This window comes from Chinchilla lanigera, unplaced genomic scaffold, assembly GCF_000276665.1.
Source record: "Chinchilla lanigera isolate Chin_1 unplaced genomic scaffold, ChiLan1.0 scaffold00019, whole genome shotgun sequence".
In the NCBI taxonomy this organism is placed as follows: Eukaryota; Metazoa; Chordata; class Mammalia; order Rodentia; family Chinchillidae; genus Chinchilla; species Chinchilla lanigera.
In genome coordinates, this window is record NW_004955420.1 from 21002542 (window position 1) to 21019875 (window position 17334).

A 17334-nucleotide genomic window follows, 5' to 3' on the forward strand; every position below is an offset into this window, starting at 1 on the left:
CAACCAACCAACCAACCAGTCAACCAACCAACCAACCAACCAATCAACTAATCAACCAACCAACCAATCTAGTCAACTAACCAACCAACCAGTCACCCAATCAACCAGTCAACCAACCAACCAACCAGTCAACCAACCAACCAACCAATCAACAGTAAATATGCCAAAATTAACCTTTTGTGGACTAGAGGTTCCACCCTTCCTGAATATTCTAGAATTTTAGAAGCAGAGTCAGTGGATTAAAGACCTGCAGCAATTCCTTGGGTGAAGTAGTCTTCATTAAAATGCAAATATGCCTGGAAAGGCACCCTGCCTTAGTCACTCTCACATTCACTACCTGCTGCCTCCTGGAGAGACACTTTTAACATCATTGTGGTTGACAAGTTAACCCTAAAAGGACAGAGACTCAGAATGTGTGTTTTAGATATAGGGCCAGAAGAAAAGAAAGCAAGTGGGGAAAAGTCTGAAGTGAGGAACTGTCCTGCACAGGGAGGGAACACTGTCAGGACATGGAGCCTATGAGAAAGAAGAGGCGGTGAAATCATAAAGACAGACCTGACAATTTCATCATTTGTCTCTGGCCATCTCTAGGCCCTGCTCTGCTCTGTAAATACTCATTGCTAAATGTGCAGACTCTTTGACTGAGAAGGAGTGACGAGCGATGTGAGCTTCTACTGAATGTGTGGATGAATAGCTGAATGTCATCTAAATTTCAGGGCCGGTCTTGCCCCCCAGCTTGATAGTTCTACACCTGTAAACACCATAAACACAACACTGAGAGCTTTATGATTAAACTTGTGCCTACTTACACCGTTCGGAAGGGACTTGCACTCTGGACTTAGGAGTGGAAATTTCTCCTTGGAACAATTAGTTTGTACAATTGAGTAGGTAACTTCGTAGTTCCATCCTTTCACCACCTGCAACAATTTTGGGTTGAGTATTTAAAGTCTGATTTAAGCATTATTCACAGTGATATGGAAAACAATATAGTTACTATAGTTCCTTAATTAATCACCGGTATTCTATCCTCTCTTAGGCTGCAGAAAGGAAATGCTTTGTTGAATTTTGTGAAATACTTTGAAGATACCAAAGTATAGTATAACAACTATTGATAATCTCCTACCTCTTTTGTCTGTAACTCACTATTATTTGTCTATATGTATTCCTGAGAAACTATCTTGTAGATAACAATATGTAAAACAATAACCATTGATAATTTCCTACCACTTTGTCTGTAATTTGGTACGCCCCCCCATTATTATGTTATCCTTCTTTTACTCTTTAAAATAAAAATAAAAAAAAAATAAAATAAAACTTCTCTAAGCTGTTAGAGTGATTTAAAAAAATGAATTTTGTGAAATAATAATCCTCTTCTACATGAGAAAACTTTGGAGCTGGAGTGACCTTTAAGGTTCTTGGGATACCAACTGGTGAGGCTTCTCCTGTTTTATTGTGGGCTGGCCCTGCTCTGACAGCAATAAGTGGACATAACTGAATAAGACATGCATCTTGCATCCAGGCAAGTCCCAATCTCTGTTAAATCCAGAGACTTTTGCTGACCAAAGTTAATTGCTCATAAGAGGCTGAAATACAAGGGACCCAGTCAGCTATCAGAAAAAACATGCCATGAAGACCAGATTATTAGGTGTCTATTTTTTCCACACCCCCATGATAGGAGAACTATAATTTAGGGAGTACCCAGACAGTCATGCCGACTGCTTTAGACATAATTTAGTATGTGGAGACCGTGCTTACCTTATGATAGCAAGATGATGAAACAGATTTTTTACAAACTCCAAAAGATGAGTACATACTTGTTTTTTGTTTTTTTTTTGTCTTTTTGAGACAGGCTCTCACTATGCAGTTCAGGCTGAACTTGAGCTCACTTTGTAGCCCAGGCTGGTCTCAGATTTGCAACGTTCCTCCTGCCTCAGCCTCTGGAGTGCTGATAATATAAATTTCTTGTAACCCCAAAGCCAGAATGACTTTTCCATCTCATCATCTCCAGGAAGATCACATCATGTGGGTATTCACTCATTAAAAACATACTTCAGAGGAAGAGAGCATGACTGACCACCCCTGCCCTTTCCATACTGCACTACCCTCCTCACTTTGACCAAGGAGGAAACCCTTTGCTGTCTGCGTTATTCACAGGAGATGCGGAGGAGCGTCTCCCCGCCGGCCGTGCAAACCTACATGCTCCTCCCACTACTAGTTTAGACCCATTTCTCGGGAACATTTCAAGTGCGTGATATCACGCAGCGTTACTTTGACATTACTTAAAGTATCTTCAGTTATAAAAGCAATACATGAATTTATCCTTTTAGAAAAACAAAACATTATAGATACATACTGTAGGGTAGTACAATATGTAAAAGGGGACAGGTGACTAATCACACCCTCTTCATTATTTAGTTTTCAGTGTTGAATGTAAAGGTACAACAGATTTGTGTGAAGAAAGCCAACCTGTCTTTGGGCTCTTTTCACTTCTCCGAGCGTGAAGAGGTAGGTGTGCTCCGTGTTGTTGTTGAAATGTTGGACGGCGTGTGTCAGAATGGGCTTCAGCTCGGGGCTCTCGGTGGAAATGGGGTGCACACAGCCCAGGCAGGCATACTCGGTGGTCACCACAGGGCCTTCCGCTTCATGAAGAGCAGACAAAAAGGCAGAGTTAACACCCAGAGTCAGCAAGTAGACACATCATCTTAAAGCCAAGGAGATTACGGATAAACACGCTTTCCAGGAAACCTTACACAGATTACAAAAAAGAGACTACAAGATTGCATTTTAAAACCAGAGGAGCCAGCATGGTAGCACACGCCTGTAATCCCAGCACTCGGAAAGCTGAGGCAGGAGGATTGCTGCAAGTTCGAGACCAGCCTAGGCTACATAAGTGAGCTCAAGTCCAGCCTGAAATGCGTAGTGAGACCCTGTTTCAAAAAAGACCAAACAAAAAAAACCTCAGAGGAAAAGAAATCACTCAGGAACATTTCATATGCACAACATATGCACGTTATTTTAAATGTATCTTCAAGTATTTTTAGCTATAAAAGCAATACATGAATTTAGCCTTTTAGAAGAATTTACAACATTGCCAATACATTGTTATTTATTTTTCAGTATTAATGGAATTTCCTTGAAGCTTGACGCAGGGTTTAATATATTTCGTGTCAATCTGATGCCCTCTGCCATTAGAGAAGTAAAAAGAGGCCAAAGACATGTTTATTTTGCAGTTTTTCACGTCACAGCATTGATAAAATTTGTTGGATTTTTACATTAGGGTTTCTTGGGGGTTTTTTGGTACTGGGAATCGAACTCAGAACCTTGCACTTGCTAGGCAGGCGCTTGTGCCACTGAGCTATAGCCCCAGCCCACATTTGGGTTTCACCACCTAAAATAAACCATTAGCGGAAGAAAACGCTAAACAGTTGCATGGCTGGCAGGAGGAGCTGCTCTGTGTCTTCCTGTGAGTCGCACTGAGGCAAAGGTGTGTAAGGAAGTGCGACGTGCAAGGGAGAGACAGTGGCCAACCGCACGCCCTCCTTCGAAGCTCGCGCCTGCTGCAGTACACCAGGTGCTGCGCTGGGTGGTGTGGCAGCGTTAATGTGCTAGGAATGGTCACTTCTCTGTATTCTTTTTTTTTTTTTTGATACCGGGAATCGAACTCAGGACCTTGCGCTTGCCAGGCAGGCGCATGTGCAGCTGAGCTATGTCCCTGGCCCTGGTCACCGCTCTGAAGGAGGTGACAGCCGGTGGGAGAGACAGAACGGTAGCTGGGTCACCTCAATATGATCCAGCAAGATCTTGGAAAGACAGGCACCCAGAGTGTCGTCAGGGAAGACTAAGAAAAAGTTGAAGATGCCGGAGATGAGCAGGATAAAGGTGATAGGCGGTGTCAATATGGGGTGTGAGGCGCTGGGGACAGAGAGGGAGGGAGGGCTCCTGAGAAGCACGGTGAGTGGGGGCCTGGCAAAGGCAGGAACACATTTTACCAAAGCTTGGGGAACCGTGGGTAGAGGTGGTGCTGCGCCGCTGAGCCTGGGCCTCCCTCTAGGCCAGGAGCTGCTGTGTGCAGAGGTCACTACATGTTGGGAGGCCGTGGGCATCTTGCGGCCTCCTCCCCAGGCAAATGCACACACTCAACATTGTCCTTTTAATTCCGGGATATTCAGGGGCACTCTGAAGCAGATGGAGAAAGGCCTGCTGCAAGGCAGGGGGCATCAGGGAAGGGATTCTGACAGAGCGAAGTAAAATGTTTGCAAAGGAGTTTGTAATAAATTGTATTACAAACAGTGCTTATAACGGGGAGCCTAACCTGCTGGGCGGTAAGGGCAAATGTGCAGAAAGCGGGCTATGGCTACAGGAAGCTGCGTCCCTGGAGAGAGAGGCGCCAGCTCAGCTTCTCCTCAGCAAGTAGACGCAAAGACGCAAACACAATCAGAAGGCTACCGTGCGGGGCAGCCCTGCCCCTCAGTGGTCCGCGGCTGGGCACAGCCTCCTGCCCTGTGGATTTCCTCTCCAAGTGTCAGAAACACATTTCCTGCGTGAGTAACACGGCTTTCTCTCCACTCCTCCCAGAAGCTTATGCAGATTTGGGGGAATGGGCCCAGTTAAAAAACTAAAGGGGAATTCCATGGGAGAGGTGGGAGAATCACCGGTGATTACTGAAAAAAAAGAAAAAACAGTGACTCCGGGAAAAGGGGAGAAGGCCAGAAGACCACGGAAGTTTGCCTCATCTCAGGCTGGCTCAGCTCACAAGGCAAGCGCGGGAGAGGAGGACGCCTTCAGACGCTGAGAAGAGTAGAGAAAGATGTGTGTTCAGTCTTTCCGGGCCGATAGAGTGATTTCCCATTCTACAGAGATTTTTGTGTCTCTCCCCTTGTCTCCAGGGGTGCGGGTGTGTGTGCTCAGGTTTGTCGCCCGACACTGCCTAGGGGACATTCTTTTTGTTTTATTTTGAGACAGGCTCTTGTTAAGTTCTCCAGGCTGGTCTCAAAGTTGCCACCTTCAAAAGTAGTTGGGATTACAGGTGTGCACCCTTATACCAGGCTTCTGCTGAGATTTTTTTTGTTTTTTCTTGGTCTTTTTGAGACAGGGTCTCGCTGTGCAGTTCAGGCTGGCCTTGAGCTCACTTTGTAGTCCAGGCTGGACTCGAACTCACAAGGATCCTCCTGCCTCAGCCTCCTGAGTGCTGGGACTATAGGCGTGTGCTACCACGCACAGCCAGAGTTATTTTTAAAAATCAGAATAAAGATTTTTAATCTCTTGTGATCTCTTTTCTGTCTTAGACTGTTTTTCTTTTCACGCAACCTCTCATAAGATCCAGAACTCTAGGGATACAACTTTGCGGGCTCCGAGCAGATAACTGAGGCCAGGGCATCTAACACTTGGCACTGTGCCGACGTACGGCGGTGCCGCCGACGCTGTAAGCCTCACACACTGGAACTCTGCTGGCAGAAGGCCAGTTCCCGGGAGGCCTTGGTGACTGCCGGCGCCTGGATTTGCCTGTTCCTCTGTACTTGGCAGAGCTAATAGTAGCTGTATCTTTTGGCAAGCTGCTTCCTCATTATATTTTTAAGGAATTGCATTTGTTGAGGGTCTACTCTACCAAATCTACTACTATGTGGGATCTTGGGCAAGTTACTTAACTGTCCTGGGGGTCACTTTCCTTACCTGAAAAATAGGGATATTACAGCTAGTGCAGTGGTTAACACCTGTAATCCCAAAAATCTAGAGGTGGGCTGAGGCGGGAGGATCACAAGTTCGAGCCCAGCCTGGGCAACGCAGTGACCTAGGGAGACCCCTTCTGTAAGTGAAAACTAAAAAGGGGCCAGAGCTACAGCTCAGCATGGAGGTTCTGGGTACAATTCCCGGCACCACAAAAAGTATGCAGGGGGGGATATTAGTATCTACCCCATGGAGTTGTGAGGACTAAATAAATACATGTAAAGAGCATAGATCCACGGCTGGCACATATGTAGGTGCTTAGTACAAGCTATTATTTTAATGCAGATTTTCATTAGTATATTATCACAATCTCTAGGCTTTGTGCCTTCAGGCGATGTCTCTTCAGTTTTGTAGAGCGCTGTCAAGTGGGGAAAAGCGAAGAAGGGGAAAGGAACTCTGAAAGACTCAGGCCCGGGCTGACCTCTGGCCTACGGGCTCTCGCATAGGACAAGTCTACAACGGAAGACAGGCCGGGGCCTTCTCATCCACTGGGAGGCCCCTGCCCACGCCTGATACACATGGCAAATAGGAAGACAGAGCTCTGAGGGGATGATTGGCACATGCCTGGCCCTACTTCACGCTCCGGCAGCCCCACCTGGGTACCTGTGCCCCCCCAACCCTGCACTGTGCCCTCTGCCAGAGGGTAGCAGCCTGGTGTCAGCTGTTTCTGGCAGACAGAAATAGTTACCTCCTCCCTCCATGCGGGGCGGGGCCCCAGTCACATCAGCTATACCTGGGGTAAGGTGGCAGGTCTGGGTGGCCACAACGAATCTGTTATTTCTTCTCTTCCCCACGGTTGCTGTGCATTCTCCAGTGGCCTAAGAGGAAAGAAAGAGGACATTTACCCTAACCTTTCCAGTGGAGGGAGTCCACCTGGTACCAATCCTAAACACGACTTTCTGTAAAAAGAAGGGAGGAAGTGTTTTTTCTAAAAAAAGTTTTAGAATGAATGACTTTTTTGGTAATCTAGTGATGTGATTTTTTTTTTTTTTAATCTTTTTGAGATGGGGTCTCGCTATGCAGTTCAGGCTGGCCTTGGGCTCACTTTGTGGCCCATGTTGGTCTTGTACTCCCAAAAATCCTCCTGCCTCACCCTCCCAAGTGCTGGGATTTCAGGCATGTGCCACCACACCCAGCAGGTTTTTTTGTTTTTTTTTTTTTTTACATGCCACTGATATTCATGAGACAGCAGAGGGGAGGCTGTGTAAATGGTGAGGAACCGTCAGTGTTTGTTTAGAGCTCTGGAAGTATTTCTTTTCATCCTGAGGTACACTGTACCTTAGAATCCACCTGCTAAACTCTCCACTTGATCTACTTCTCCATCGCAGTGGATGAATACTGTTCAGATAACTTGAGTTTAACCCATCAGAAAGAGGAAGTTGGGAGCAGGAATATAGCCCAGTGACACAAATGCCTGCCTGGCAAGTGCAAGGTCCTAAGTTCAATTCCCAGTACCAAAAAAGAAAAGAACAGAAAGAGCAAGTTGGCAGTGTTGTCCAGCTCCAGCTCTGCCACTTGCTAGCTGTCCCTTCTGTCAGGTCCTTTTGCCTCTCAAAGCCTCAGTTTATACATCTTGTTCACCCCATCTAATTCATGGGGGTTTTATCCAGAGTAAATGTACAAATACACATAAAGCACCTACCAGAGACTACCACGCTATAGACACTTAATAATCCACATCTGTCCCCCTTATTGTTGAGCTGTGGCTTTTATCCCCAGCACTGGGAGTTGAAGCCAGGGCCTCAAGCATGCTAAGCAAACACTCTACCACTGAACCACAGGCCCAGTCGACCACACGAAGTTCCCCAGGCTGGGCTTGAACTTGCAATTCTACCTTCTCAGCCTCCTGAACAGCTGTGTCACTATACCTGACTTGAACAGTGTTTTGTTTGTTTTTTCCTATCATTCTTTTGTCATGCTCATTGAACTTCTAAGTGACAGACAGGATTTTACTGGGATAAAGCAATCTTCTCACTGGCTCAGCCCTGAGAGACAGGCAGTGTGGGGTACAGCATCTAATTCTTCCCATCTGCCAGGTGAGATCATCAAGGAGCAGAACCAGCCCCACAGTCCTGTTCTCATGACTGGGAGACCAGTGCTGTGTCACAGCTGCAAATGACTGTCATTTTCAAAACACAAACAGGACACTGATGTTCTGGCATAAGAGGGGAATCCACAGACTGCTAAAAGAAGTGGTTTTGGTTACTTTTCTCTCATTGCTGAGACAAAGTACCTAACACCTAAAATTAAGGAAGGAAAGGTTTATGTAACTTTCAGTTTATGGAGGTTTCAGTCTGTACTTGGCTGGCTCCAAGGCAGGGTGGCACATGGCAGAGGGCAACAGTTCATGGCAGCAGAAGACAGCAAAAGCAACAAGAGCAAAAAGGAGGAGCAGCAGCAAGCAGCCTCTTTCTCTCCCATACATTGTATGCAAACTACCTGCCCCAGGGCAGGTGTAGCACTCACGTCCATAATCCCAGCATTGGACCATGGATCAATCATAAACTCTAGAAGCCTGCCCCATGTCTGCATGTGGCTTTGGGTGGGACACCCAGCCACAAACCATAACAGAGGCTTTCTTCTCAGGCTGAGCCAGGCATATTTTAGGTATTTGGTTCAGGTAGCCCTTTGTGCACTTCATCTCATTTCATCCTCTGACAACCCAACAAGGCCCGTGCTCTCTCCCATTTTGTGGGAGAGCATCCCTGCAGAGAGCTCATGCAGCTTGCTCACCATCACTCCGCTAGCCAGAAGCAAAGGCAAGATCTGTCCTCAGGCCAGTGTAGCCAGAGCACCCACATTCTCCCCTTATCAGACCTTGAGCTGAGCCCAAATTTTGATCTGTTGTCTTTCTGGGCTGTGACTCCCATGTTCCGGTTGAACTAGGGCCGCTTCTCGTGGAAGGGCTTTCACCACGTTTAACTGTGGGCCTTGCTATGAGTTTTCTGTTTATACAAGAACACATACATCCAGCGTCTGAGTTATCTGCACATTGAAAGGTTTATGTGCATCCTTAATAAAAAGGCTCAGCAATATTAATTATCCCCATACGAGTAAAAAGAAACCCACAACTGCTGAATGGGTAAAGAAAATGTGACACACATGCACAGTGGAATACTGTTCAGCAGTAAAAAAGGTAAAATCCTGTCATTTGAGCAACCAGAATGGACTGGAAAACATGTTTGCTGAAGTACGTTCAGCACAGAAAGATAAACACTGGAGACTCACTCACATGTAGACACTAAAAGGGTTGATCTCTCATGAACAGAAACCAAACTGCGTGGGAAATACTTCAAATATCAACAACTGGGATCTCATCCTACTGAAAAGTTTCTGCACATCTAAAGAACTCGCCAGCAGAGTAAAAAGAAAACCTACAAATTGGGAAAAAATTTTAGCTGACTGTCCCTCAGACAAAGGTCTTCTGTCTAGAACATACAAAGAATTAAAAAACATCAGCTCCCTGCAAATTTAAAGACCCAATCCAAAAATGGGCATCTGAGATGAATACACACTTCTCCAATAAAGAAATACAAATGGCAAACAGATACATGAGAAAGTGTTCAATATCATTAGTCATTTGAGAAATGCAAATTAAAACATTGAGATTCCACCTTACCCCAGTAAGAATGGCTAGCATCAAGAAATCAACCAATAACAAATGGTGGTGAGGCTGAGGAGAAATAGGAACCCTTCTCCACTGCTGGTGGAAATGCAGACTGGTGAACTCACTGTGGAAATCAGTTTGGAGATTCCTCAGCAAACTAGGACTAGAGGTCCCATTCAACCAAGCTATTCCCCTTCTGAGTATTTTCCCAGAAGATCTGATAACATCATATCAGGGCAATATATGTGCACCCATGTTCATAGCTGCGCAATTTGTCATAGCTAAATCATGGAAGCAACCCAAATGTCTATCCACTGAGGAATGGATAAAAAATTGTGGTACTTTTATATAATGCAATATTACTCAGCTATAAAGAAAGATAAACTTGAGGCTTTTACAGGTAAATGGTCACAACTAGAGACCATACTCATAAGTGAAATAAACCAGAGTTCCATGTGTAAGCAATGTATTGTCTCAGTAGTGTAAGAACCTGAAAGAGTGAATAAAAGTTAGGAGCTATGATAGATATTGTGAAATGAAAGGAAAATGCTCAAAAGTAAAGAGCAACTGGGATGAGGGAAAAGAGAAAAGAAAGAAGGGGAAATTATGCATGTATGCATATACAAGATAGCTAACATAGTTGTACTGCTGACTTCTATTGCTTTACTGAATGGATCAGTTAATGATTAATTGTTTGATCCATCTTGCATGTTTCTATTTGTTTTCCTGAGAAACCACTTTGAAGATATCAATATGTAATACAACAATCATTGTTAACTTCCTACCACTTTGTCTGTAATTCAGTATTGCTTGTATAGTTCTTATGTTATTTTATAAATGGACGTCTATCTGTTATTATGTTTTCCTTCTTTTATTTTTAAGATAAATTTTTTTTTTTTTTTTGGTTTTTCTCCAGTACCGGGAACCGAACTCACGACCTTGCGCTTGCCAGGCAGGCGCTTTGCTGCTGAGCTAAATCCCCAGCCCCCAAGATAAATTTTTTAAAAAGGGTTGATCTCAGAAGCTGATGGACGAACGGTGTTCTCAGAGGCCGGGGAGAGACAGCAAGGGAGGAACGTGGAGAGCTTGATAAATGGGCATTTAGTTACAGTTAGCAGAAAGAGGCTCTGGCGTGCTACTGCATAGGAGGCTGACTAGAGACAATTGCGTACTGTACCTTCCAAACAGCTAGAAGAAAAAAGTTTGAATGTTGTCATCACAAAGAAAGAATCAATGTTTGAGGAGATAGAAGTGTTTGACCTCATGTAAAACTGTAGAATATGTACATATGTATAGACTTCACATGGTGTCCCATGGATACACACAAGTCTTATGTTTCTATGTGTCAGTTTTAAAAATTAATGAATGTTTTTTAAAAATCCAGCTTTTCAGTGGAGAAAGCTGGAGGCTTGAGATCACCAACACACTTACAGCTTCCTCGGCATCCTTGTAGTCACACTCCTGCCAAGTTTTGTCACTTTGAACAGGACAGTCACCCTCCTTGACTTCATACTTGATGGAATAAAATACGTCTTCATTAACCTGAAAAAAGGCAGCCAAAAATATTTAGAGTTTATCCAACTCACCCAACAGCAAATACTTGGAGTGGATTCTGGCATAGTTATAAACATAGATCTCGATTTGATTCGATTCAAATGAGAGCCAAATATTCATAAAAATATAAATATTTACATTTTTATAAATATTTTCTTGGAAGAATATTCAAAAAGTGCTTATATTTATTTTTTATTTTAAGACAGACTCACTAAGTTGACAAAGATAGCCTTGAATTTATAATCCTGCTTCAGCCTCACAGGTAGTTGGAATTGTAGGTGTGCACCACCTTACTTGGCTACAAATACATTTTGTTAAAAGTTAAAAAGTGGTATCCATAATATTATCTTGTGTTTTATATGCCTGTATATGCATTTTAAAGGTCTGGAGAGATATACAATAATCTGCTAAAAAGCTTCTCTCTCGGTGAGATTTTAGTATCTCTCACTTTCTTCTTTAAGTAAACATTTCTAAACTTTTTGACTTTTCTTCCTAATGAACATATTTTGCTTTTGCAATTATAGAAGATAAACAACTCTCTTTTAAAAAACATGTTACCAGTTATCTCTATGGTCCGATTAAATGTAGGTGATTTTTAATTTATTTGCCTTGTTTTCTAAGCTTTCTTTTTTCCCTTTCTTAAAACAATTAAGATAAAATTTGCATGCCATACAATTCATCCACTCAAAGTGTAGAATCAAATGTTTTTTAGTATTTGTAACAATTATCATAATTCCCAGCAGCCCACTGTATCACCCCAAAGACTCCCCAGACCTGTTAACGGTTATTGGCAGTTACTTCCCATCGTCCCTTGCTTCAGCCCCGGCAGCCAATAACCTGCTTTCTCTCTCTGTATATCTACTCCACACGTCTCATCAATGGAATCATATAGCATGCAGTCCTTGTATCTGACTTCTTTCACTCTATGTTTGTAAAGCTTAGCCTTGAAGGATGTGGGATGTTATAGAATTTACCAGTACATCATTCCTTTTTTGTGTGTGTGAGCTAGGTTTTCTCAAATGTCATGCGTAAGTGTTAAGGGTGCTGAACTCTCAGAGGCAGAATCCTGGGATGTTAGAGAAATAAGGGGTCTGGGAGCGGATGCAGTCCAGCCTCTCAGTTCGTAGCTAAGAGCAGGCAGTCCCCGAGCGATCTGGGGCCTGGCTCGGGTACCTCATCCCCTCAGGAAGACGGGCCCGGCCCCAGGTCCTTCCTCTCTGTGCTCCCTCAGAATCTGCCTGGTCACATTTTGCTAACCCAGGCCTATCAAGCAGCTGCTCCCATGTGGAAAAATAAACATAAAGAAGATCACATGGACATTTTAAAGCCTAACCAGCTTTTGCCACAGACGTCAGCCAATGAAGACGGCTTGGGGGTGCTAGAGCAGGGTTCCTTATACAACCACACTGGACAGTGAAACAAAATGGCTCAATTTTCCTTTATGAGGGAAAAAAAAAATCTGTCCACTGGGTTTTTTCCCCCTTTATCTTCATAGTATCACATGGTTGGGGTTTTTTCCCGCCGTTCACTTACTAATCCAGAGACGTAGTCTCTTATAGTGAAATTGATTGGAACAAACAAACTCTAAAAAAAATTGTATTTCTTTGATCCATGCATCCTGCCAGAGAGGAAAAATGTATTACAAACCAACTCAATCTTTGCTGTTAACTTTGATGAATTCAGACTTCATGGTAAATATTTTGACTAAGCCAGCAAAACCCTGCTAATCTCATTCCTGACTCCTCGTGGACACTCCTTACAAAGAACTTCCTCCCGCTGAAGGTTTGGAGCTTTCTATATTTTTACATTTTAGTCTAGGGCCAGACACCCAAGGAATCCTCTCGCTTCAGACCGAATCCCATTCTGCTTAGCTCCCATCAAACATCTCCATTTACTGCTGTTTCAATTCATCCTAAGATACTGTTTTGCTGACCACTCAGGAAGCCAATCTTGGCTGCTGGAGGACTGGTCATACCCTGCTCTTTACCTGTAGGCCAAGAGTGGTAGCCTTTTCCAAGAGCTATAAGCTCCTACCTTTGGTTCTCTGGTAGGTGGTGGTGGTGGAAAGACAGAGAGAGAGAAAGAGACAGAGAGAGAGAAAAATGGGCAACTCATTCTGGTCCCTTTCTGTCTCTCTCTTGGACAGAAGCTTTCTTTCCTTCAACAAATATATTCTGCTCTGAGAGAGAGAGAGAGAGAGAGAGAGAGAGGACAAGTGTTGGGTTCTAAGTTAGTAGAACTCTTAGGTGTCTTCAAGGTTACACACTGCTCACTCACCGTCTTGGTGACCTCGGTTGTGCGGACCAGTACAAACTGGTTGCCACTTTGATTCTTGCTGTTGTACTTCTTCAGAGCAGCATCCACAGCCTCAAATACATCCTTGTCATTGCAATCAATTTCCTGGAAGTCTGCTTCCTGGGTTAAGCTTGGGAGCAGCCTGGAGCACAGGAGAAGGATGGCAATTAGTTTCATGATTTAATGGTCTCCCTCTAGACTCAGAGGGATGATTTTGCCAAGAATCAGGCACCAACTTGGGTGCTGACTTTAACAATCTCCAGCCTCTTATGTCCTCTGTCCTCTCTCTCTGCCCTAGCTAGATTCCTGCTGCCGGACACTGTTTGTTCTCCTCCAGAAGGACAAATGACTGCTGAATTACCTGGGCAGGTTTTGGGCTAGAACATTACAACACTGGGGTTGTTGACTTGATCCTTTGCCTTTGGAAAGTGTCAGGGAGCACAGAGCACATTCCAAGGGGTTGCACAACTTTGTATAGCAAATCAGAACAGAATATCAAGAAGGAGAAAAAACCAGCAATTAGCTCTGTTACTCCCTTGTGACTTTCCCGAAGCCATCAGTAAAGGTCACTGCATGTGTGAACAACGGCACAGTGAGTTCGGTGTGCAGATATGGCTCACGTAATTCCTTTACAGGACATCCGTCTGCATGGAAACCACTGCTATTAATTCTAACGCATGCCTGGGAAGTCCCAGCATCAAGTGAGTTGTAGGAGTTCCACCCGTGATATGGGCACAGCTGAAAGTAAACTGCAGGCATCCTGCCTGGTCTCTACCAAGCCAGCCTTTCTCTGTTCAGCAGTATCAGTTTTATAAAGGAAAATGCCCCGGTGTTCGGAGACAGCGGAAATGCATAAAAAGAGACAGCCTAAACCATCAGTGGTGACCCTTTGAGAGATGAGTGTCCCAACTGCCACCCAAAACCCACTTATTTATGGAAAAGTGCCAACACTGTGATTAAGGTGGAATCCTGAGGTTTTACTTTAGAAAAAAACCAACTCAGTGGTTAACACATTTTGTCCTATAAGAAAAACAACACACATGCCATAGGTTTGCCACCTCTGGCCTAAACCATCAGATTATTTGGAAAGACAGGCCCAACAGTAGTTCAAATTCTCAGTAAATGTTTGCCTTTCAGTCTTACAAGGAACAGGAGTGGGGGGGGGATAAAATAACAGGCTGTTGCGGATAGGCTCTCTCGGCTACCCAAGAGGCCCTGGAGAGACGGCTCAGTGTAGGCAAAGTGGTGGCCTGGCAGTGACGTGGCAGGAGCACGTACTTGGCGGTGAGTCCAGCCCAGATTCCAGTCTGACTCTGCTCCTTAACTCTGTGTGACCCCAACAAGTCAGGGTCACATCACCTTCCCACGCTGTCCTTGTAAGTTACATCTACTATTAGAAGGGAATGGTTAAGAATCCCTGACCTAATGAAGTAGCTTCAGATGCATGGTAGTGGTAGAAGACAGATTCTAATGGGGGAAGAGAGGAGGGTAATTAAGGGTGGCAGAGACGGGTAAGGTCCTGGTTGAGAGGCAGGCAGAATTGGAGAGACTGAGAGGTGAGGGGGTGAGGAATGAACAATGGTGTTCCATGCAGAAGGAGCTGTGAGGTAGGAGATTAGGGCAGGGGTAAACTGGAAGGAAATGTGCCTGATGTCAGAGTGGGGGAAGATGCGCAGAACACAGGACCCAAATAGCTCCAAGGTTAAGGCTTTTGGGTACCATTCACTGGACCAATCAGGAAACTCTATTCCTAGTCCTACCTTTGAATTCAGGGCTGTTCATGGGACCACTCAGAAGATGCCATTCCTAATCCTTCACTTAGATCTGGACATGACCAATCAAAAGGCACTATTGCTCATCCTTATTACGTCTGGCATGAGGCCAAAAGCAGTTTTTTGATAGGAACAATTGTCCCACTACCATAGTCACAGGAGGTGGGGCCAGCCCGGGTGTATCTTGGATACTAAAAGCTCTTTTCCCTTTACCAAAGGACCCTCTTGGGCCTTCTCCATCAGCTGGCTCCTGTCCTGTGGGAATGCATTTTCTTTTGCCTTCAGTAAATCTGCACCCTTGCTATCTTTTCAGTGTGTCTTGTCCAATTCTTTGTTCAGGACCCCAGAGTCCTGGAAAGAAGCCCCTAGGATCCCTGTCCAGCAACAGCTTGACAGGAAAATATGTAGGCTGGTTGTCACAGAGGTTCAAGTCAAAACTCAGAGACAACTTGGCTGTGTATTTAGACAGTATAATAAAGAATAAATAATGTGGCCCTGGAGGAGGCTCCTCAGGGTTCTAATCCCAGTCCTACAATTTACTGACCGTAAGATCCAAAGCAAGTAATAAAACTTCTTCAGTTCTCATCTTTCTTCTTTAAAACATGGTTGCTGTGCCAGCCCATCTCCCTTTCCTCCCTGGGGTACGTGTAGACTTTATGCCAGCCTTCCTTGCTTAGGTGTGGCCATACGACAGCGTGCTGGCCAGCGCAACATGAACACAAGGGATGCCTGCCACTTCCAGACCTGGCCCCTCGGAACCACTTTCATGGTCCTAGACTTTCTCGCTATGGGGGTTGGTTGCAGAGAATCCTGCAGAAAATCCTGAGGCCCAACGGCAAGGAAGAGCCACAAGACAGAAGGAGTCAAAGGCCCTGACTCACTCTGGGAAGGTCACCTTTTGGTGACTCACACTGAACTATTTATTACGTGAAAGACAATCAAATTCTGTACCATTAAAATGCTGAACCTGTTTGTCATGGCAGCTGGCCCACCTTAACACGACAGTATTACTTGTATAAGAAGGTTGTTGGTAAAAATTAAATTATAAAACATGAAAATCCATGAATGTTTACTGTATCAATTCAATACATGGACATTCTTGGACACCTACGCTGTGGTAGGCATTTAACTCAACAAAACAGTCAAAATCTATGCTGACATAGGTCTACTGGGGATAAAGAAACAAAAATAATTTATAAATATTTCTGGTCTTTAAGTCTTGAAGAATGGTCATATCATTGACAGAAGAGGCCATGCTAGAAAGGAGAAGAAATTTTCAGGGAGGGGTAAGGATTATGGAACCTAGACGTTTGACAAATGTTAACATCACTTTAAATAAGATACTTGCAAATAAACACTCACATACCTGTTAGCCATCATGATGTAAAAACCCTACAGAAATAACCATCAGTGGCATGTTCTCTGAAATGTCTAATAGATTGAAAGCTCCCTGTGGTAGAAATGCTTTTTTATTTTTACTAATTTATTCAGTGCAGCCACTGTATTTGCATAAGATGAACACATTTACTTAAAATGAATTGCTTTCAATTCTTATACTTTCTTAGTTTTATTTTTGAGTTTTTAAAAATTTTTATTAGCTCATGTGCATGGTACATCATGATTACATCTATTGCGGGGAGCTGGCGCATGCACATAACTTGTGTCCATCTTCTTTTTACTTTTCTTTCTCTTCCTGTCCCTCCCACCTCCTTCCACCCTTTGGTCAATTCTTGTGTTTTCTTTTTTTTTGGTACCGGGAATCAAACTCAGGACCTTGTGCTTGTCAGGCAGACACTTGTGCCACTGAGCTATATCCCCACCCCTTAATTCTTGTGTTTTCATGAACTCAAATAATGTTTGTGAAAGTACTTTATAAATTATAAAACAAATGCTTCTAAGAGAATAATACTTTGAGTTATTGATCTCTGCTTTTTTTTTAATTTAAAAAAGAAAAAAAAGAACAAAAAGGAAGAAGGGGAAAAAACCAATTAAAAAAAAAAGGGGAAGAAAATAACAAAGGGTGGTGGTTTTTTCCTTTTTTTTTTGTCTCTCTGAGCTTCATCTTCCTCATAGCCTCCTGAGACAGCTCACCGGGGAAGAACATTGTTTGTCCAGGCAGTGTTCAGCCGGTGCCTATCAGTATGGCCGCAGTGGTTGTTTATGCGTGGCAACTGTTCTGATTGGTTGTCGTATCTGGCCTGACTGGTCAGTGCTTATACCATTGGTCACTGAATACTTAGAGTATCCATCACCACTGTGGCTGGAAAGTGGAAAGAATCTGAAGTCTTATTACCTTGTTTTTAATGCATGAACTCTGATTGGGAAGAAGGGAAAAGAAAGAGGTCTAGAGTGTGGAGAAGAGTCTTTGGCACCAGGCAAATG

The 17334-nt window shown here is 43.9% G+C and overlaps 1 protein-coding gene across 3 annotated transcripts in view; it reads right to left on the reverse strand.

Moving 5' to 3' along the window:
- The window catches only part of Kng1 (kininogen 1), a 26888-nt gene extending 13345 nt beyond the window's left edge, over window positions 1-13543 (reverse strand). The window contains exons 1-5 of one of the 3 annotated variants that reach the window (XM_013513316.1): window positions 13163-13538; window positions 10763-10873; window positions 6458-6542; window positions 2467-2639; window positions 810-917 (exon numbers count right to left, since the gene is read on the reverse strand). In XM_013513316.1, coding sequence (XP_013368770.1) covers window positions 810-917; window positions 2467-2639; window positions 6458-6542; window positions 10763-10873; window positions 13163-13357 — 672 coding nt within the window. In that variant the 5' untranslated portion in view covers window positions 13358-13538. Of the gene's footprint in view, window positions 1-809; window positions 918-2466; window positions 2640-6457; window positions 6543-10762; window positions 10874-13162 lie in introns of all 3 variants that reach the window. The other 2 variants (XM_005383266.2, XM_005383265.2) reach the window with 2 other exon arrangements.
- Window positions 13544-17334: the final 3791 nt, after the last annotated feature.